This window comes from Phodopus roborovskii, unplaced genomic scaffold (genome assembly GCF_943737965.1).
Source record: "Phodopus roborovskii unplaced genomic scaffold, PHOROB, whole genome shotgun sequence".
NCBI lineage: Eukaryota > Metazoa > Chordata > Mammalia > Rodentia > Cricetidae > Phodopus > Phodopus roborovskii.
The window spans coordinates 19,870,596-19,892,925 of record NW_026126567.1 but is presented as its reverse complement, the minus strand read 5'-3'; the positions used below and the strand labels follow the sequence as shown (position 1 = coordinate 19,892,925).

General features: G+C 44.0%; 1 protein-coding gene across 2 annotated transcripts in view; it reads right to left on the bottom strand.

The window, feature by feature from the left end:
* Positions 1-4,564: 4,564 nt before the first annotated feature.
* Positions 4,565-22,330, bottom strand: part of Atp6v1c1 (ATPase H+ transporting V1 subunit C1) — a 34,472-nt gene continuing 16,706 nt past the window's right edge. For both annotated transcript variants that reach the window (XM_051202439.1, XM_051202440.1), the window contains exons 4-13: positions 20,044-20,129; positions 18,640-18,734; positions 18,000-18,091; positions 16,459-16,557; positions 14,871-14,939; positions 10,992-11,084; positions 10,798-10,891; positions 8,848-8,945; positions 6,802-6,928; positions 4,565-5,432 (exon numbers count right to left, since the gene is read on the bottom strand). In XM_051202439.1, coding sequence (XP_051058396.1) covers positions 5,337-5,432; positions 6,802-6,928; positions 8,848-8,945; positions 10,798-10,891; positions 10,992-11,084; positions 14,871-14,939; positions 16,459-16,557; positions 18,000-18,091; positions 18,640-18,734; positions 20,044-20,129 — 949 coding nt within the window. In that variant the 3' untranslated portion in view covers positions 4,565-5,336. The remainder of the gene's footprint in view (positions 5,433-6,801; positions 6,929-8,847; positions 8,946-10,797; positions 10,892-10,991; positions 11,085-14,870; positions 14,940-16,458; positions 16,558-17,999; positions 18,092-18,639; positions 18,735-20,043; positions 20,130-22,330) is intronic.

Here is a 22,330-nt window from a genome sequence, read left to right as displayed (position 1 = left end):
TTAGAGCAATGGCTGCTCTTCCAGAGGACCTGGTTCCGTTCCCAGCACCCATGACTGTTACCGCCAGTTCCAGAGAATCCGATGTCTGCCCTCTTCTGCCCTCTGCAGGCACCCCTCCGTGTGACACACAGACACACATACGGGCAAAACATCCATATACATAAATATTTTAAAAATTTTAAAAAGGAAAAACATTCCCATCAAATTAGAAAACACGTATTAAAGAACATTCTGCCTCCAGAGAAGCCAAGTCTAAAAGAGAAAAGATCCAGTTTGAACAGGAAGCCTTAGTGGAAAATGAGCTCCTCGTGATTCAGAAGGGACCAGCCATGTCCTGTCTCAGAGCCAGGAGGACTAACTGGAGGGAAGCAGAGATGGGGACAACGTGACCACCAAGGAGCTGCCAGTTACACTGGAGAAGGGACATAGTCAGCAGAGATGGCAAAGGAAAAGCTGGGGGGCGGGAGGGGGTCTGTCCGAAATGTTCACATACCAGGGACCCGGGTGGCACCCCAGGCTGCAGGTGCCAGGCTCTTAGCCCTTCAACCCCAGCCTGCGGCTGGGCAGGGCAGTTCCTGTCAAGAAAGTGACAAGATACCACTAATGAAACAAGACCCCTCTCCTAACAGTGCCTCTTCCCCAGGGCCCCTACGCTTCCTGCAAGAGGCTGTAGCTCCTGGGCATTCTGTGACCTGCAAATTCGATGGGTGCAGACTAATAATGTAGTTTGGGGACCTGTTCGGAGAATCTCCTTAATGCCTTCCAGAGAGCCGGCTTGCACCGCACAGAGCAAGTGCCAAGTCGGCACTGACTGACAGGAAATGATGCTCCCATCGGAAGCACGCAGCTGTGTTTTCAATTCTGCTGATTCAATATTTCCCATCAGAAACAGCTTTGGTCCTTCAGAACTGCAACCGTTTATCCTCATGCACACAGAGGCACAAAATGTACGGGGAATGCTGTGTGTAGCAATCCAAGGCACCAACAACAGCGACTCACAGAGCAACCCTTTGCTCTCCTTGTTTCTCAGACTGTTGGGAAATCTGACCTGGCAGTCAGGGCAGAGATGCCTGCTCTTCTAGTTACAGGAACAAAGGCCAATGACATAGGCCGTGAGGCACAGCACAAGCCTGAAAGGGCTCAGTACCCGGTAAGGCCACAGTACCCGGTAAGACCATGAGCACAGGTAACTATGTTAAAAGTCAAACGTCCATTCCTGTTACTTTAGCTACATTACAGGTAATCAACAGCTGTGGGCCACCACAACTGGCAACACAACACAGACCATCTATAGTATAATCACAGACAATTATTTTGGACATTATCCTCAGCTAGACCTACTGTGTGGCTGGGCTTGAAAAAGTATGGGTCTACAGACTGAATTTTCTGGACAGGCACAAGACACCATATTAGTAATGTTTCTTCTTGAGACCAAACATATGAATAAGGAGGCTCATGAGGGACCATTCACCATGGTGGAAAGGCGCGGTGGCAGGAATATGAAGTGGCCAGAGGAACTGCCTGACTGCAGGGGACACATGGTACTGGCACACCCCCTGCTTTCTCCACAGGAGCCGGAAGCACTGCATTGCTCACAGTACAAGATCAGTAACTACAGCCAATGGTTCGATACATGCTCCACTCCAGCCCAACGAGTGCTCATACATGCGCGCACACACTGAGATTTGGGATTAAGTCACAGAATGAACGAACTATTTAGTGGTTTTTTAATATTTTTATATTAATGTGGCTTACTAAAATACCCCCAATCAGAATGCTACGGAGTGCGGGCTTCTCTTAACCACACACACATTTCAGAATCTGGGCAGAGGACAATGTTGTTTTCAGTGGCACTAGAGCACCCTCTTGTGACAACACACAAGTCCTGCATGGTCATAATTTTCATAGGAAGCAGAAGTAACTCTGCGTTGAATAAACAATCCCTGTACAGAACAGACCTACACTGAGAATCAACCCAAACATAAAATGGGTAACTATGAAACAGGGTGATCCGTATTACAGAGAACAGAACTATTAGAGCAAAGTAAGTCCCCCTTTAAAGAAAGTTGTCACGGTTTAGCCGCTGAGGCCAACCATGTACCTAGTTCCTGGCAAAATGCAATGAGACCTGATCTCTGACTTTGATAGTCTCGACATTTCCTTCTATCTGATCACACAACCCCCTCCAAGCCCAAGTTGGTGTTGTAATCACTCCTTCACGGACAGCATTTCCTTCTTCCAGTTTATCCTCTAAGATTTTCTCATACAAGTCATTCATTCTTCCCTTAATTTTTTCACATTTCATAAGCATTCGTGGCAACAGATTCTCAAGATAAAATGTGACCTTGCTGGTTGTGGGCAGGTTTTACAGTGTAATACACTGAAGCCTTGCATATGACACCACCTATATGCAGACCAGCCTGGGGAGGCAGAGCTCTTAGAGGGCTTTGTGGGTCAGACATGATGGCGATAAGACGCTTCCTTGGGTGACAAGTCAGAGTAGCTGGCTTGACCATGATGATCTATGATAGATAACAATCACTACTTGAATAAGGCGGAAGGAGGCTCCCTACAGTGGAGTTTGGAGGGAGCCTCTTCAAAGGCAGCCTGAGTCCTACTGGCTGACCACAAGCATTAAGCATCTCCTGGGTGTTTCATGTAGTTATTCCTCAGATCTGTGACTGTTCTCTTAGGGATTTAATAATGAATCGGCACTTTCATTATTCTTCAGTGGCCCCATGGATAGGACAGCCAATTCCAGTATGCAGTACCTGGCAAGAAATCTCATTTATGGCGTCTTGCTGACCTTTCCTGGCTGTCGGTCACTTCTGCAGGAGCTAACCCACAGCAAAAGGCTCCTCTGACCAAACAACCCAACAGTTTCGCCCCAATCCCTTCACACTGGAATAAGGAACCTGGACGGAAACACTGTAAAGGCGGGTCTTCTCGAAAATGAAATGGTTCCAACATGATATATTCTTTATTAAGAAACCAGAATTACATTCAGATTTTTAAAAGGCTTGTTTTTATGTGTATGAGTGTTTGCCTATACACGTGTACCACATGTTTGCAGTGTCCACAGAAGCCAGAGAGTGCTGGGTCATCTGGAGCTGGAGTTACAGGTGTCTGTGAGCCTGTGGGTGCTGGGAACCAAACCTGAGTCCTCTGCAAGGGCATCAACTGTTGAGCATCCCCCTCACCAGTCTCCACAGTCAGACGTGTTTAAAGACCCAATACTATAAGGATGCAAACTATGAATAAGTTTCTATATTGGCATGGCACTTGAAACATTCTTATTTTAAGGTGTTTGTTTTGTTTGATTTGAGACAGGGTCTTCCTTCTGTACAGCACTGGCTGTCCTGGAAATCACTTGTAGACCAGGCTGACCTGGTCACCGAGATCCACCTGCCTCCTGAGTGATAGGATTAAAGGTGCACACCACCACACTAGGCAGTAATTAATTTTTAATTGAGTGCTTGTCTCAAAACTGTAATGTTTTCCACAGAACACAATACTGTTATAGACTTTCCACAACACAATTTCACTGATTACATTTGATTTTACAAGAAACCAAGAAGTGATTTCTTCTTTTACTGATGTCACTAAAACAGGGACCATATATTTTTCTAAAGGCACCAAAGACACTATAAACAGTATTTGTGCATGTGGTTTTTAACCTTGTGTACATTTTCTTAAAAAGAAAAGGAAGCTGGTAGTAAAGTCTCATCTACATCAGTTTCTACGTCATTTCCAATACCTGAAAGTATGACTTAGAAATGAGAGCAGACAGACCGGGCGGTGGTGACACACCTTTAACCCCAGCACCTGGGAGGCAGAGGCTGACGGAACCTGTGAGTTCAAGACCAGCCTGGTCTACACAGGGAGTTCCAGGCCAACTAGAGCTACATAGTGAGACTCTGTCATTGCTGGTGTCTGGACAGACACTTTGTGAACCACATGATCAAGTCTCAGCAATGTGGGCCTGGACAAACTGTTAATCCAAACAGCAAGTGACAGGAGTGTGTGTATAATCCTTGCTTTATTCAAATAAAATCTATGTGAGGAGAGAGGACAGGAAGGGAGGGAGGGAGGGAAGGAGGGAGGGAGGGAGGGAGGGAGGGAGGGAGGGAGGGAGGGGGCGAGATGCTGAACACAGAAAAGGGCACAAACTTCCTCTGAGGGAAGAAATTACAGGGACAGGGGTATCTCTCACATGTTCTACTTTGTAGACATTCCTATGTTTGGCCAGTAAGCACTTACGAAACAAAAATAATCATTGCAGGTAGCAAAGATCGTGAAGGCTAATTTTCTAGAAGGGATAGAAAAGTGCAGAACAGTTCTCTCACTTGCAAAGCGGTGTGTGTACAGTGACTACAGGATTACTACAAAACCTCACGCTCACAGCTCTTGCTAGACTTTAAGCCAAGCTGTTCATTTCAGGGATTTTAAAGGTCAATGATGCCTATTTTCAGACCATGTCAGAACGACAAAGTCAACATGAGGCCTCTGTAATTATGGATGTTAGAAAACAAAGACTTAGACAAAATAAACAACTAATGCTGCATAGTTTTGCTATACTTTATTCAAAACTGGCCCCACTTCTTGTTTAAGAGAACTAAGCGTCCGGTGTCCAAATATAAATATCACCATGTGCTGGAAAAATAACCTTCAGACTTGTGCTCTGACCCAAATTTGGCACAATTAAATCATATGCAAGTCAGACACAAATGCTCCCAGCTCGGCAGTAGTGGAGTCCCGGAAGCAGCCCATCCATTAAATCGCGCCTTCATTGAGCCCGTGCTGCAGGGAAATTCTCAAGTCACACACACAGCGCACTGTGCACAGGGTCTTTTATTCTGTCCTGTGGGTGTCAACAGTGCGGACAGACAGACAGTGTTGGGAAAATTCAGAAAGCACACACCTGAATGTTGTCACATTTCTCTACATCACGACTGAGTAACTACTGGACAGTTAGGTCTACTAAATACAGAGAACAAAACGGCATGTTTACACCATTCTCCTGTAAACAAGGGTGTGCACAATAAAACACACAGAATTATGCATACCATGATATCAGGGAGGAAAATACCTCTTTAAATAAACTATCCTATTTATAAATAAACTCTGATTTTTTTCAGTACACATTTACAGACCTGATCAATAAAAAGAAACAATATATATATATATATTTTTTTTTTCCTTTGAAAATCAAAGAGTGAGATATGGACCACATGAGAAAATCTGCCTAGGGAAGAGGGTGAGGAGCAAGCGAGGGTCGAGAGTCAACTCTCTGAGTACACGCCAACACAACAGGACCATCTAGGAAGAGCGCAAGTTTACTTGAATTCCAGCAAGTTGCAATCGATCTTGTAATATACATAGGGGTAGTATTCTTGCTGACTCAGGTTTAGGCCAGGGATATCCATAGGAGCCTACGGAGAAATCACAGACGCAGGTTAGGGATTTACAGGACCTTTTACAACACCTCATCTAGGCTCAAGTTAGGCATTTAAACTCATCTAATCTGAGCCAGGCATTCACTTTGCTTTAAGTACTGGAAGAGTCCCAAGCTGCTGAGTCACAGAGAAACAAGGGAGCAGGAAGACTAAACTCAGCTCCAATGCTGAAAGTGTCGACCAAACCCTGACTTTCCTGGGTTAACTTACTTTTTAAATCTTGAATTTAGGGGACAAGGCTTATAAAATGTAGTGTCCAAAAAAAAAAAAAAAAAGTGTGGTTTTTAAAGATTTCAGGTCTATTTGCACCTTAGAAGAATTTACCAAGAGCATAGCTTGTACCAAAAACTTAGGATTGTTACTTTTGCCAAGACTTTATGAAAAGACAGCAGGCCATTTTCTGCATTTTCTCTTACCAAAAAAAAAAAAAAAAAAAAAAAAAAAAAAACAAAAAAAACCTAATTGTTCATTATTCTGACTCATACATATGATACTACCATGTTAAACTAAAATGAAAAACAAGATATGCGAAATGTAAACTATAAAATAAAAGGCCACTAACACGGTGAGACAACAAAAACAACACATAACTGTTTGTCATGTTCTCTTTAAAAGCTAATTTGAGGGGCTGCAGCAACGACCCTGCATGAAGAGGGCTGACTTCCTCCAAAGGACCCGGGTCCCATTCCCAGCACCCACAAGGCTGCCCATACTGTCTATATCCCAGCTCTCAGGGACCTGCCTCCCTCTTCTGGCCTCCTTGGGTGTTAGGCATTCACCAAAAAACACACATAAACACAAAACTTTAAAACCCTTCTAGAGAAATGATAATTCCCTTCAAAATCTTCATCTGAGCCATGGACACAGCTCAGTGGGTAAAGGTGCTTGCTGCCAAGTCTCCTGAGGACCTGCATTTGAACCCTGGGACCCACATGCTAGGAGGAAGAGTTACACTCTTGCGTGCACAAGGCATGTTGTGTATCCTCCCAAAATAAATAAAAACGTAAAGTACTAATTTATTGGCTCCATTATTTCTACCAAACAAATTAAAATACTTCCATATTCTCCTTCTCTTGGCAATGTATAGTTTAAGAACACCTAAAAGCAGTGGTTGTTTCTGAACTCCTGCAGCTATTAAGATCTGATACACAGCAAGATGATGATGGGTTCTAAAACTCCCGAGAATAGCTGCACCTAGTACATAAACAAGCAAGTACTCATTGAGTTCACCTAAGAGAGGCGCTCGGGGAAATATGCATGGCCTGATCATGCACATATCTGCCGTCCTTTTCTATGAATACCCGTGCAGCAGCTCCCTCCTCCACCCAAGCTAACACATACTTACATCAATAATGGCGGCTGCACTGCTGTCTAGGTGCTTGTATAGCTCATGTAACACTTCTCTTAGCTTCTTCACCGTTTTCTTGTTAGGTTGAAGGAGCATTGCTTGGAAGTTCACCGGCAGGCCATACCTTAAAAAGCAGCAGAAGCAGTGTGTGTAGCATGGCTCACACAAAGACATTTTTCCTATTCAGAGCTTGTCTGTAAGGCTCTTCACGGACACAGCGCGTATCACGCTAAATATCCCCTTACAAGTCTGCCACCAGCCACAGAAGCTCACCCCAGCACGTAAACAGACCTCTGAGCCCACTACAAGTCTGTCAGTAAAAGCTGAGCCACTTCCGGGGTGGTGGCTCACACCTGTGATCTCAACACTGAGGACACTAAGGCAAGGACCTGTGTGAGTTTGAGGCCAGCCTGGGCTGTAGCAGAGGGGAACAGGGAAGCCAACCACTGGTAATTAATTAACACTCAATTTCACAGTAATCTATTAATATGCCCAGTACAAAAAAATAATATGGGGCTAGAAGATGTTTAAACTTAAAAGATGAAACTTTCCATACTCTAAACATTTTTTAAAAGTTAAAAATGAGAAGCACAGTTACAGATAAGTTTTTAAATGATTCCCAACAGGAGCAACATGTACAGAGGTTCAAAAGACAACTGGTATTTAGTTATCTTAAAATATATACTATTCATCAAACTACATGCAAAATATCCGAAGAATCTTCATTTTAAATAAACACTGGTGCCAGGCATTGCTGGCGCACGCCTTTAGTCCCAGCACTAGGGAGGCAAGCAGTGGATCTCTGTGAGTTCAAGACCAGCCTGGTCTACAGACCGAGTTCCAGGATAGGTTCCAAAGCAATACAGAGAAACCCTGTCTCAAAACAAACAAACACTGGCTTTTTTTTTTTTTTTTTTTTTAAGACAAGGTCTCACTAACTGTGTAAACTAGGCTGGCCTTGAACCCAGAGATCCACCTGCGTCTGTGTCCTACCTGCTGGGATTAAAAGTACCCCACCACACCCAACTTGGTTAATATCTTATAATTCACTTTGCACTTAATTACAGATCATGCCATACACAGATGTATTTTCTGAACCAAAGACCACAAAAAGACGGTAATCCCATGGAGCTAAAGCACTGGCTGCTCTTCCAGAGGACCCGAGTTCAATTCCCAGCACCCACACTGCAGCTCACAGCTGTCTGTAACTACAGTTCTGGGGGATCTGATGTCCTCTTCTGGACTTCATGTGGTACACAGACATGAATGCAGGCAACTCATACACAACAAATAAATAATTTTTTAATGGTCGTGTACCCCTAATTATACAGGAGGTAAAAGTTTCTTTTGCCTAGTGCTGTCCATCAGTGTGACCAGTCCTGAGATTTCCGGCAGAGCTGGAGCAAGGATGCCTGCGCCTCCAGCCTTATAAATACATGACCCACGTATCTGCTCCAGTGCATGACACGTGACCCTCAGAGTAAATGACTGAGTTATCCCACCACACTGCACTTTGTATTGGTGGAGTCCAGGCCTTTCTGGTCACAAGTTTAAAGACTTTACTATAAAAGGTTACAATGTATTACACAGCATCTCTACACTGCATCAAAAGGCCATGTGGGTGGAGCAGGCATGAAGGGGCATGCCTGCTATGGCGGCACTCACAAGGCTGAGGATAGAAGATCAAAGTCTGAGCCAGCCCAGTCTAAAATGAGTTCAAAGTCAGCGAGCGAAAGCGAACAAAACAAGTGGTCATGTTGAGCAATGGCTACCCATAGCAACTAGACAATCTCACAGCACATTCTGTGTCCCCACAATAAAGTCTCCACCCTCATTAAAAGTCTATGACTGTGCATTAGAGAAGTGTACATCACTTCCCCAGAACCTGCTGTCAAGGACAATGTACACGTGACGAGCTGTGTGACCCCGACAGTCACTGCCTCAACCCTGGCTCTTTGGCTCCAAATCACCATCATATGGCTGGACTGTCATGAGAAAGAGGTACACCAAACTCTGCAGCTACAACTTTCTTAGCTTTCTTACCTTAAGACAGACTCAACAAAAACCCTTAGTGCTTTTATATGGATCCACGCAATAAACGCCTCACTGAAATTCACTTTAAGCCACCGCACAAGTGGTCCCTTTAAAAAGAAAAACATGAAATTACCATAAATTTGCTTTGCAAATGGCGATTAGAAAATTCAAACATTTTTAAAGAAGTGACTAGCCACTTTACGAAGTTCCAAATACTATACTCAGCACCCCACGGCCTTCCTTCATGCTCTACAATGAAAGGTGAGTCACTACTCTGCACCCTCAGCAGACTAGTGTGAGTTAACCCGGCTAACAAAGCAAGACACATGTCTTCAGGAAAGCAATTTAAACTGGGCTTGAGAGCTGCAGGGCAAACACCTGAACATACAACAGGGTACTCAGCATATCAAATGCACTTACAGAGACCTCAACCTGCAGCTCTGTGGGAACACGGCCATTCCCCATCCCTAGCTCAGTGTGCTAACCTGGGAACAGGGCTTCTTCCGAGGCCCTGAAACCTGCTCAGGTTTCACACTGCCCTGCATCTATGACAAAGTGTAATTAAAAACTTCTTTAGCGATGTCAAACAATACCTCCCCATCCACCTATAAAGACATCATTACTGACTCAGTTAACACTTAAGTTAGGTAACATATAGGATCATTTAGACATACCAAGCAATTAATTCAGGCAAAGAGGATACAATAAATGAAAACTTCTGATCAAAATGTTTGAGCTGCTGTGGCCAACAGCACTGCCCACATCTGCTTGCTAGAAAGCAGGATGGGTTGGCGAGGCAGTTAGTAGTCAGTGTCAGACGGCTCCCTGGTGCCTGAAGAAGGCCATGATTGGACTTGGGGTGTGTTACGAGTAGTTTTTTCCTGCAGGCCTGGACCCACTGTGGCGCCAGCCCCAATTAACACACAGAGACACTGTATTAGATATCATTCTGTTGGCCAGTTACTTGTTTCTTATCGGCTAGCTCTGTCTTAAGTATTAACCCATTTCTATTAATCTAAGTATTTCCACGTGGTCTCATCTTACCAGAGAGAGGGGCCGGCATTCTGCTCTCTCCCGTCTCTACATGCTGACTCCTCCTTACTGCCTCTCTCCTCCTTGTCTCCTAGTCCCGCCCATCTTGCTTTCCTATTGGCCAACAGTGCTTTATTCATTAACCAGGAAGAGAAACATATACAGAATGACATCTCCCATCAGGGGTGTGCTTCTAGAGGTACCTCCTGCACACAAAACCCTGAGCTTCTGGGAATCCATGTAACAAGTCCTCATGTAACTAAGGATGACCTACAATTTCCAGATACCCCTGCCTCTTCCTCCAATGCTGGACTGTGGACATCTGCCTCCAAAACCAGTTTCTGTAAATGTGGCTTTTGTGTGCTAGTCAAGCACTCCAGTGAGCTGCAGCTGCAGCCCCAATACCTACATTTTTCTAGCACCAAATTATAAACTGCTTTTTCATGCTTCTCTCTAAGACTCCCAAGCTTCCACAATATCTCCAGATACTTTAGGCTCAAACTCAAAATAAACTCTAAACAAAATCCAATGAAGCCCTCAAAAGGAGGGCAGCGGCTCAGGGGTGAGGACATTTACTGTGCACACATAAGGACCTGAGATCAGATCCCTGAACCCTGGTTAAAGGAAAAAAAGCCAGGCATAGACACAGATGTCTGTAACCCCAGCGCTGTGGGAACTGGTAACAGGGGGGTCTGGTACTTGCTAGCTGCCTATAACCCCAACGCTCTGAAGCTGAGGCAGGAGAATCCCCAAGAGCTCAAGGTAGCCCTGGGCCACGCAGTGAGTTCTGCCTGGACTCTGGGATGAAACCTGTCTCAATACTAAAACCAACTATCTGAGAACTTCTCCTTTTCCAAGTCAAAGACAGGGTACTACTAACTACTTCATCTCCTGCTGAACACGGACAGCGCTAAGAACATCACATACAAACTGCTTCTTCTTGTCAGTTGACAGCCTGTTCATCTCTTCCTTATCTGCTTTCATCTCCTCCTCGTTGTACTGGAAGTCACGAACTATGAACCTAAATTTGGAGGAAAAAAACACGTCTGTCCACACCATGTACAGCCAATCCAACAGATTAAAATCATGCATACATTTTTGACAGGGACAGACAGACTTACTTATTTTCTCTGGCTTTGTGTCTGAAATCATCCACTGCTTTTCTGAACAAGGTGACGTTACAAAGGTAACTGTCTTGGTCCTCTGAAAGAACACTAGAGGGTAAAGTCACTGTGAGTTCTATATCACTACGGAATTCAGAAACAGGAGGGAGGGGAGGGACTCAGAGCACTGCCTCCCACAGGGAAGATGGTCCTGTCTGTGCCGCTCTCTGGTTAGGGTGCCTTCACACCCTCTCCTACACTTTAGCAGACAAAGTGGTCTGACCCCTAAGGGAAGCTACACCCTCAGGAGCATGCTGTCCAATTTCTGGCATCAGGCTAGTTGGTCAAACTGCTCTTGTCTCAAGGACTGTTCTTCCTCTGTCCAGCCAAACCCACCCAGCCCACCAGGGCCAGGCTCGGCCGCTCCACCCTGCCATCGACTCATTCCTGTATTCCCATCACACCCCCAATCAGAATTTCACAAGCAACAGTCTCAACGGCTCTGAATGAATACACTTCTGTATTCCTTTTTAGGCTGTACGGTGTCAGTGAGCTCATAAACTCCAGTCACAGCTCCACGGACATCACTACAAAGACCTTTCCACACACTAGTGCCAGGAAACTGCCAACTGTCACAGAAATGTGTAATGCCCAGTCTGACTTTCAGAAATTTCTGGTGAGGTAAATGAACCCAGGTCCTCCAACATGCTAGGCAAGAGCTCTACCACTGAGCTGTCTATCCCCTACAAACAAGAAGCAGAAGAGAGGGGTGTGAAGATACATGAACACCTTTGACCCCAGCACTCAGGAGTCTGGGGCCAGCCTGGTCTTCATCGAGTTCCAGACCAGCCAGGGTGACACAGTAAAAACACATCTCAAACAAACACGCCCCGAGGGACGGAAAGGAAAAGTAGTGAAAAAATTCAAGGGGGAAGTGCCAACTCTCCTGGACATGCGCCAGTGAAAAGGTTCAGACAGCACAAACCTCTTCCCTGGCTGCAGCTTGACATACATCCTAGTATGCAGCAGGCTTTCACATCATCTGATGTTTGCAAACCTTATCTCAACAATAGCTAGGCTTTGTGTACTGAGCATGAAGGTGAGAAGGCCAGCAAGATGACGCAGGTCAAGGCGCTTCCTCTCAAACACGAGGACATGGAACGGACACGGTGGACGGAGCAGACGGAGCCCGCCACCCAAGCTGTCCTCCGGCCTCCAGAGATGCCCGCCCCACAGAAAACTGAACACCCTTTTGTATAAAATGAGGCTGGGAATGGCGGTACACCTGTAGGCCCAGCAGGATGATTTAGAGGTAATCCAATCCAAACTGTATGGCATGGCCCTGTCTCAAAATCAAACAAAGCAAAACAAAACAAGCAAACAAACAAGAAGCCCATTCATTCCCACATTCAGGTGTAAGGGTGGCATTTTTTTATTTTAAAAGTTAGCATCTACAATAATTAGGTTTCATTATGGCATTTTCCGAGGTGGTATTTTAAAGTTTTTTTCCTCTATTTCAAAATTCATCTTTCACTCATTACTCCCAAGACATCATTGATATAACAAGTTTTTTTTTTTTTTTTTTTTTTTTTTTTTTTAAAGAGCCAACCCAGTGTGCCCAATGTGTGAGCTCCCTACAAAGCTTAAGCACGAGAAAACAAGGCAGGGATCCCTCAGGCCCTGCTCAGGCTCTGCTCAGGCTATATGAGCCCGCTAACGCCTTCCAACAGAACCCACCATGGGTCACCTTGGGTATTCAGAACAGCACTCTATCTTATAAGTTTTTAAAAATTAAAGACAAAACAATAACAAAGAAACTTAGTAAAAACCTTGTATGAAGGGGGAAAGGCCATTTAATAAAAGTCTTCCTTAAGGCCAAAAAAAAAAAAAAAAAAAGAAAAAGAAAAAAAAAAAAGAAAAAGAAAAAAGACATTTAAAACAGCAACAAAACGTGTCATGCTTGACCTGGTGGGATTGGCCTATCATTCCAGCCCTGGGAGTTAGAGACAGGAAAATTACGGGTGTATAGCCAGCCTGGGCTACATGAGAACCTGTTTCAATAAAAAAGGAGGGAGGGAGGGAGGGAAAACAAGTGATACTATCTATATTTTTTGATATTTATTTTTGTGAGTACTGGTGTTGCCTGCACATATGTCTGTGACCATGTGTGTACCCGGTGCCATTGGAGGTCAGAAGAGACTCAGATCCCCTGTAACTGGAGTTACATATGGTTGTGAACTACCATGTTGGTGCTGGGAACCAAACCTGGATCCTCTGCCAGAACAGCCAATGCACTCTCTTACTGCTGGACCACCTCTCTAGCCCTGTTATTATCCATATCTAATTGACTTAATTTGAGTAAAGTACTTGAAACAATGGCTGCCACAAAGTATTTACTCAAACAAACAAACAAAAGGCCAAAATCCCCAAAGATGACAACAACAACAACAAAAATGTTACCAGGCTGAGAAGAGGCTCAGAATAGATGTCTTGCCTTGCACAAGCCGAGTTCTGGATCTGACCCTCAACACCACACACACAGGAAGGAAAATGCCAGCTGCAGACCAAACAATCTCCATCAAGCCACAGAGCTCTTTTCTGAGCAGTGGGTGTCTGAGCAGTACCCCAGGCCTAGCTCACCTAGCTGGCTCATGTGAAGTGCAGGCCTCTCCTGGTGCTACTGAGCTGGCTCCACAGACAATGACACAGACACATTCCTCAGTCAGTGATGCTTACCCTGACTGAAGTAGGGCTGGGGACCTAGAAGGCCACTGGGACAAGTGTTGCCAGCATTTAACTATACTTCCTATGATTAACAAATGATCTAACTCTCTGAAATGGTATAGAGTTCTCCTTTCAAAATTAGGGCCTATCACCTGTCCTCCACAGCACCCACACCCAACCCTGAAGCCTGTCTTGCTCTGCTACCTCTAGAGGACACTGCACTGACCCTTCAGCCTCCTCCTAGGTACCTGCTTCCCAGATAGTATGTCAACCTCTGAGCTCCAATGCCCTACTGAGAAGTTATTACAGGTCAGGAACAACAGCCCAAATGAGAATGTGTGTCAAGACACAACCACTATCTTCGGTTTACCGAAGCTGGATTTAGCTTAAATGGAGGAGGAAAGATCAGTGAGCTCAGGCTGTAGGTCTCAAAAGAGAAACACTTGTCAAGAACTGTAAAAGAAAGTTCTCCACAGCCTGACCTTACTAACTTCACCTCCTCACCATCTTCCATACCTTCTTTTACAATAGCAGGCACAGGCTGATGACATGGATCATGAGCTACAAGATCACTGTCAACCCTGCCTTGCCACTGGGCACTGAACTTGGGCCACTTAAAACATGGCTTCCTCACCTGTGAGGAAATCAGCTGCCTAAACCACCTCACAGCATTGAACTAGCAACTCAAAATGTGTATTTAAAGGACAAGCATTCTGTTCTTTTTAAAGATGAACACATCCTGCTCAAATCTCTTCTCAAAGTGACAATGGAAATCAAGGGGCCTCAGGAACTGCCTGGTGCAATCTCTTCGTGAGGTAAAGGAAGTTAGCTAGCGCCTACAGGGCAAAGTTCACAAGGGACAAGGCAGCAAGGTGTAGCCCAAAAAGTTCCATTGCTGGTTCTGGTCAGTCCTTCCATCAGTGAGAGAAGTGTGACTCTGGGCAAACACTTCATCTCACTCTCTTAAAACTTCTCCATCTATAAAAATGAGGGGGTCAACCTGGCTGTGCCAAGTCCCTTCTAGATATAAAATGATAACTAGAGTAAAAAAACAATGGTTCTAAAATAGCAGATTTACTGCAAAGGAAACATAGACCGCAAAGACGTTTTCTAACCCCACACACCGTAGGACACGTCTAGGGAACAAAGCACTGTTGCCGGATGGCTACTTACTTGCTCGACCTTGGGACTACCATCTCCGCGAGCGTTTCGTATTGCTTAATCCAGTCGTTGTGGTTCAGCCTGCAGAAAAGTTACCGTAAGCATGGGAGGGAAACAAGTCCTACTTCTGCCACGCCCAGGAAGAGAAAACACGGCAGACAGGAAACGTGGTTCCAATAAAACATATCCTATATATGTAGCAAAACTCCCTACTGAGAACACGACTCAGATCGGGCTAGCAACTGTTGTTTCTATGTTATTTTTAAACTGCATGGTTCACAAACACACCTCATTTTAAAACACAAGAGGCCATGGGAAATCACTACCATTTGGTGGTCACTACAAAGGGTTGAATAAAACTCTATTTACAGAAAACGGTGTACCCCGGGAAGCAGCGAGGAGACAAGTGGCAGTAAAAGATGCTGCCTCAGAACACTGTGCAACAGTTTTCTGCAAAGGCTTTGGGGTTGTGGAGAGACAACTGTGTGTGTGATTTACAAGAAAGTGTCTGCAGGCATGGGAATTGATCATGTAAAGTGGCCTACAGGGCTCCTGTTTTCCATTTTAAGGTACAAAAGCTGAAATTTTCTAAACACAAATATTAAAGAAAGCTAAATAAAAAATATGGGCAAAGGTTATTTTCCTGTAAGCTATAAAAGCAAAGACAATAGAAATTACAAATAAATAATGTGTTCCAATGTTCCAGTGAAGAGCCGTGTCAGGAAAACAAAAAGCAAAGCTTTTCACACTGGGCATAGTGAAGCATGCCAGTGAGGCCAGCGGCGCATGCCCGTGACCCCGGTGAGGCCAGCGGCGCATGCCCGTGACCCTGGTGCCTGGAAGTGAAGACAGGAACAGTACAAGCTCCAGATCAGCCAGACCACAGTGCCAGTTCGAGGACAGCCAGCGCTTAGCTCTTCTTCGCATGCCAAAAAAATTCCAAAAGCCTGCATACTCAAAGAGAGGAGAGATGCTCCAGCCAGGTAACATCAGGGACTCTCCTCCAGGAACCAGTGTTTTCTTCTATTCTCAGTCCCCCTAACCAGGTAGAACTACAGAACAAAGGCAGGGTTCACATGATGCCTCCCACCTCAGCTTAGAGTCCCCCAGAGGTGTCAACAGCAAAACTTCAGTGTAAGACTTGAGACCGTTAAGAGTTTTTCTGTCTCTTCTCTCCAGGCTTTTGTTGCCATTGTTGTTTTGACACAGGGTCTTATTATGTATCTGGCTGGCCTGGAACTTGATCTGTAGACCAGGCTGGCCTCGAACTCACAGAGATTCACCTGCCTCTGCCTCCAGAGTACTGGGATAAAGGCATGCGCCACCAACGCCCAGCACACATTCTTCATTCTTACAGGGCTCAAGTTCACCTCAACTAATAGTAAATATTTTTCAGAATAACAAATTCAATGGCTGATTCTGAAAAATCTAAAACATGCATTTTTAAACTTTTAATAACAAAATTATTTAGTTTGTTAGTCATCCAAGCCTACCAATTTATAACTGATGTGTCCATCACCACATTATGAAACAAATTTTACTGTAAGTGCCACATGAACAAATCTACTTGAGCTTTAGGCCTTTCTGGTAACAGACATACTTGGGGACCACCACCAGGAGCGTAACCAGGTACTCTGAGTCAAGAACAAAGTCATCTTTCTTCACGATTTCTGCCAGGCTCCGAGTCAGCAAACTCCCCCTAAAGGATGGGAGCAGACCATTAGTGGTGCGCACTTCCGTGACACAAGGAAAAAAAGAGGCTACACACATCATAAATGCTCAGTCTCAAGAGTACCTGTTCCCACAGAGAACCCAGGTTCAATTCCCAACACCATCTTCCGACCTCCAAGGGCACCAGCACACACTTGGTGCACACATAAATGCAGGCAAAGCATTCATACACAGACGCATCCTGCACCCTACCCCTGCACCCTAAGACGTGGCAGTATTTGCTGAAATCTGCCTCTAGTGCCTCACTTTGTGCTTGTTTGAATTGCTGGAACTCAGCGCTTCTTGTAATTACATACCTTGGAAAGAACTAGTCACCAGATGCGAGTCTACTTCATTGCAATTATGAAATTATGTCAAGTACAACAACCTCTCTTCTTTCTCCCTTTCCCTGGACATCATGTGATACCAGACAATTTTGGTTCATTAACACAATAATCAACTTTCAAATCATCACCTCCATCCTGCCCTTTCCTTGGACTATGATACAACTTTGAAAAGCTATGTACCTGAAACTACACTTGGTGGTTAAGAGCATTTGCTACGCAACCACGTGGACTGGAGTTCAGGCACCAGTATCCATGTAACAAACAAGCTGTGCACGCCATGCCCATGCCTATAACCCAAGAGCTGCAGGGCATGGAGACAGGATGACCCTGAAGCTTGCAAAGAGTCATGGAGGGGACCCCATGACTTCCTCTGTCCTCCACGTATACATGAAAAGGCTCATGCACCATACTCACACACATTCAAAATAAAAAGTAAAACAAAAAATTTCACTTGTACGGGGTTCCTACCCCCCCCCAAACCAACCACAGCAAAACAGCCCAACTACACTTGCAGTAACACTACAAGAAGAGCAACCAAATACAGTTCCAAGCAAATGCTACAAAAATCTAAACCTAGAAAACAGAGAAAGGAAAAAATAACCATTACAGCATAAACAGGATACTATATAAAAACCTCTTAAATGGCAGGTGATTGCTATGCAATAACTGACTTGTTTCAAATAATTAATTTTACACAGTTGTCAGTGAAATATCAAATGGATAAGGAAATAAGCCAGCACCCAGGTGGCAAGTAAATTTATGAAAAAATTTAATGAAGTGCTCAAATTCTGTAAAATTAGTAACCTTTCTCCAGGAAAATTTAAAAATTAAAAAGCATTTTTTGTCGTACCCTGTGTGTAGAAGCCTGCAGGTTAGGAGAGGGCATCAGATGCCCAGACATAAAATTACAGACCAGTGCTGGGAACAACTCGGGTCCTGCCACAGCAGCCAGCACTTAGCTGCTAAGCCATCCATCCAGCCCCACCCCCTCCAAAGCCACTGATGACAAAAACAGCACAGACTGGAGCTTTCTAAACCCAACAGTGCCCCTTGATCCCACAACCACGAAGTCTTGAGAGCTTACGCATTCTTTCGCTCCAAATTCTGAAGATTCCCTTTCAGATTATTGTATGCAGACGCTCGAGATTTCAGGTCATTATCAATCTGAGTCACTCCCTTCAAAAGAGAAGACAAACAGGCAGCTCTTCCTGGGTCTGCCTCTACTAATACAATTGAAATAGTTTCTGATGAAGAGTATGTGATTACATTAAAAGTACAACTTTAAAAGGGCATTTAATAAGTAACAAACTTTGTTTTTAACAAATTTTCACATGAATCTTTTATACTATGCTAGTCCATATACTTAACTGCTATTGTCACAGTACTTCTTAAACCAAATAAAAGGACCCCAACCACCTAGATTTAGAGATTACTAATCAAAAAGGCCTCAAGGCCAGATGTGGTGGCATGCACCTTTAATCCCAGAACTCGTGAGGCAGACGCAGGTGGATCTCTGTGAATCTGAGGCCAGCCTGGCCTATAGAGTGAGTTCTAGGACAAACAGGACTACAAAGAGAGATCCTGTCTCAAAAAGCAGAGGAAAAACCTAAAAAGTTTTTCATGGCTGTAACATACACACACACCAAACACATACACACACATATATATAATTTAAACATCTTCTATAAATCAGTGTGTCCTACCTGCCTGAATTTTTGTCTTACCTTGGCAATTATTTCAGAAATATTTTTCAGAGATTGCTTGATTGGATATTTGGCCATATCCCACTGGAACCTTGTTATATAAGTAACCAAGTCAACTGAAATAAGGTAATAAATTAATTACAGAAGAGAAGTTGTAGCATTTTTTTGTTCTGGAACTCTCTCTACAGACCAGGCTGGCCTTAAACTTAAGAGAACCATCTGCCTCTGCCTTCTGAGTGCTGGGACTAAAGGTGTATGCCACTACATTTGGCTGTTTGTTTTTGATGTTATTGCTGTTCTTTTAAAAAGATAGATTTATTTATTATGTATACAGTGTTCTGCCTGCATGCCAGAAGAAGGCACCAGATCTCATTACAGATGGTTGTGAGCCATCATGTACATGCTAGGAACTCAACTCAAGACCTTTGGAAGAGCAGCCAATGCTCTTAAACCTCTGAGCCATGTTTCTACCCCCAATGCTGTTTGGTGTTTAACATAGGCAGAGATATAATTTCTGAAGGGTCCTGATTAAATAAATGTGCATGAGACTGGAATGACACTGAAATTAAAGTTTATTTTTTAATCATGTATATGAAGTAGGGAGGGGCAGGTATGTACGGATGAGTGCATGAGCCTGCATAGGCTGGAGAAGATTCCCTGATTGTGAGTCATCCAATGTATGTGCCAAGAACTGAACTCAGGTCCTCTGCAAGAGCAGTATGTGCTCTTAACCCCTGAGCCATCTGTCTAGCCCCAGAACACTAGATTTTTTTAAAAAAAGTAGTATTGTTGGGTGTGATAGTTCACACCTTTAATCCCAGGCAGAGGCAAGGGGACCTCTGTGAGTTCAAGTCCAGTTTAGTCTATTTAACAAGTTCTAGACAGCCAGGGCTACATAGTGAGACCCTGTCTCAAAAATAAATAAAATCAACAATATGATATCAAAGTATTCTTTATAAAGTCATCATTACTCAGAACAGACTCAATATAAATTATTAACTTACAGCTACAGACATGTACATTAGTGGTCTATTTTATTGGCACTAAGAAAAGCAATATTCTAATTGGAGGGGAAAGAGGCATTACCCTGTGATAAAATCAATCATTCCTGCTTCTATTAAATAGAAAACAGGAGCATCTAACTACAATAATGCTGAGATGTTCATTCCAGGCAGGAGAGCAAACTACAATAATGCTGAGATGTTCATTCCAGGCAGGAGAGCAAACACTGCATCTGACACTACATTCTGTATCACCTAAGAGTAACAGGAAATTATGTTCCAGGGGACAGATGTGACTGTGACATCACCAGCAGGAGCTGCACAGCTCTCTGGTAAAGTAGCGTCCTCACCTACGGGTTTCTGCAACTTCTTCACTTACTCACATTATACACTAATAATTACAAACCGTAAAGGATCAGCTCACCTCCACTGGCCAACAAGTTCTCTTGAACCTTGTCTTTACTGTCCTCCAACACGTCAGCCATGTACTGAGCCACTTTCTTGACCACACTGGGAAGTTTAAAAAAAAAAAAACTATCATTTTTAGAAAAAAAAAAAAAAACCTCATGTAATAAAATGACGGTCACACTAGGACATACTAAAGAATGAAATGGATCAAGGTCCAGTTATATGAAAAATCAAGTGCATTTAACTGCAGGGTTTCATAGGACTGAATACAGCATGTCTCTCAATCTGGAAAGGAAGTAGCCGTGCAGAGTGGCCATGGTGGCACACATCTGAATCCCAGCACTTTCCAGGTGGAGGCAGGAGGCCCAGAACTTCAAGACCACCCTCGGCTGCATGTGGGACTACAGCCCCAAAGTAACTTACGGCATCCCTCCCTCCTTGCCTTTTCACTCTACAGGGCAAGCCCTTGACCTCATGGTAGACATTTCCCCCAACTTGGTTTTATGACACAGGGTCTCAGTATACAGCCCAGGCCGGCTTGATGCCTCAGACTCTCAAGAACCGAGAAAATAGGTATGTAGCATGTCTCTAGTCATGTACCTCTTCACTAATAATCTAGATGACTGTTGCTACAGTAGGCGTTCTTGCCTTTAGTATTACAGACCACCAATACAATATTGTGAGTATTCACTTCCTTACATTAAAATAATTCCTCACGTTAAAATAATTCCTCAAACTGGGCATGGTGGTGTACAAGTTCAGTCCCAGCACTCAGAGGCTGAGGCAGTAGGATCATGCTGAACTGAAGCCAGGCTGGGCTCAAAGGTGAAATCCTGTCTCAAAACAACAACAAGGGACTGCAGAGATAAATGGCTTAATAGTTATGAAAACAGACCTTCAGAGAACCCAAGTTCAGTTTCCAACCCCAGAGTCAGTGACTCACAACCACCTGCAACTCCAGCTCCAGGGGACAAAAAGCCATTTTCTGGCTTCCACAGACACCTGCACTCACATCACACATACACACACTGACAACACACATAATAAACAGAATATTCCATACTGTTAGGAGTAGGTTTTCCCACTGGTCTGGTCCCACCGCCACGCCTGCCCCAAATAACATATAGAGACATTGTATTTTATATAAATGCTGTTGGCCAGTTATTAGTTTTTTATCAGCTAGCTCTGCCTTAAATATTAACCCATTTCTATTAATCTAAATGTTTCCTCATGGTCTTATCTTACTGGAGAGAGGGGCTGGTGTTCTCTCTCCGTCCTTCATCTCTCCTAGTCCCGCCTATCTTGCTTTCCTATTGGCAAACAGTGCTTTATTCATTAACCAATAAGAGAAACATATTTACAGAATGACATCCCCATCACCGTACATCACTAGTTAGAGTAATGAGAGTGACAATCAGAATGTGACCAGTCATGGTAAGCCTGGGGGAGACAAGGGGAGGAGGTATCCATGAGTTTGAGGTCAGACCGGTCTACATACCTAGTTCTAAGCTACCCAGGGCTGCAAAGTGAGACCCTGTCTCAAACAAACAAACAAAGGAAGAAAGAAAGGAAGGAAACAAAACTAAACAAACAAAAACAAAAAGAAGAAACCCAGAGCGGGACACTACTTTGTACTCACTAGGAGGGTTCACAAAATATCAGTTAAGAGTGGGCCCTCCTGGGACAGATACTGAAAATTTATATTGCTTCAGCACTGACCACACCTGTAATCCCATCTAGGGAGACTTAGGCAAGGCTGCTATAGGCTCTGAGCCAGCCTGGGCTAGTGTGAAACCGTGTCTCAAAAAACAAAACAGCAAACCCTGACAATGCAAATGGGAACTGGTACAGGCACTTTCAAACAACTCTTAAGAACCAATGAGCCCAATGATTACATCCCCAGGTAGACACACACTCAAGAGAAACACGAACAGAGCACACAAAAAAATACATAAGCCAAAGAGAATAAGCTAAATGTGTACCAGTTGATGGATTAGTAAAACATGATATATAATGAAGTATTTGGTAATATAAGGGAATATTAGTTGCTAATAAAAGGAAATGAGCTTGGCATGGTGGGTAGATGCTTGCAGTCCCAGGGAAAGGAAACAGACAGGAGGATCTTACGGCTTGCTGGTCTGAGGCTTGCCCAAATCTGCAAGCTCCACACCTGGCTGCCATGTGTACCTGCACACACACACATGCACCTATATGAACATGCTCTCACATCCCATGTACACATAGATGCACATGTGCACACACGCAAATATACACAAAACACTGATACACAAAGAGTAACAGTC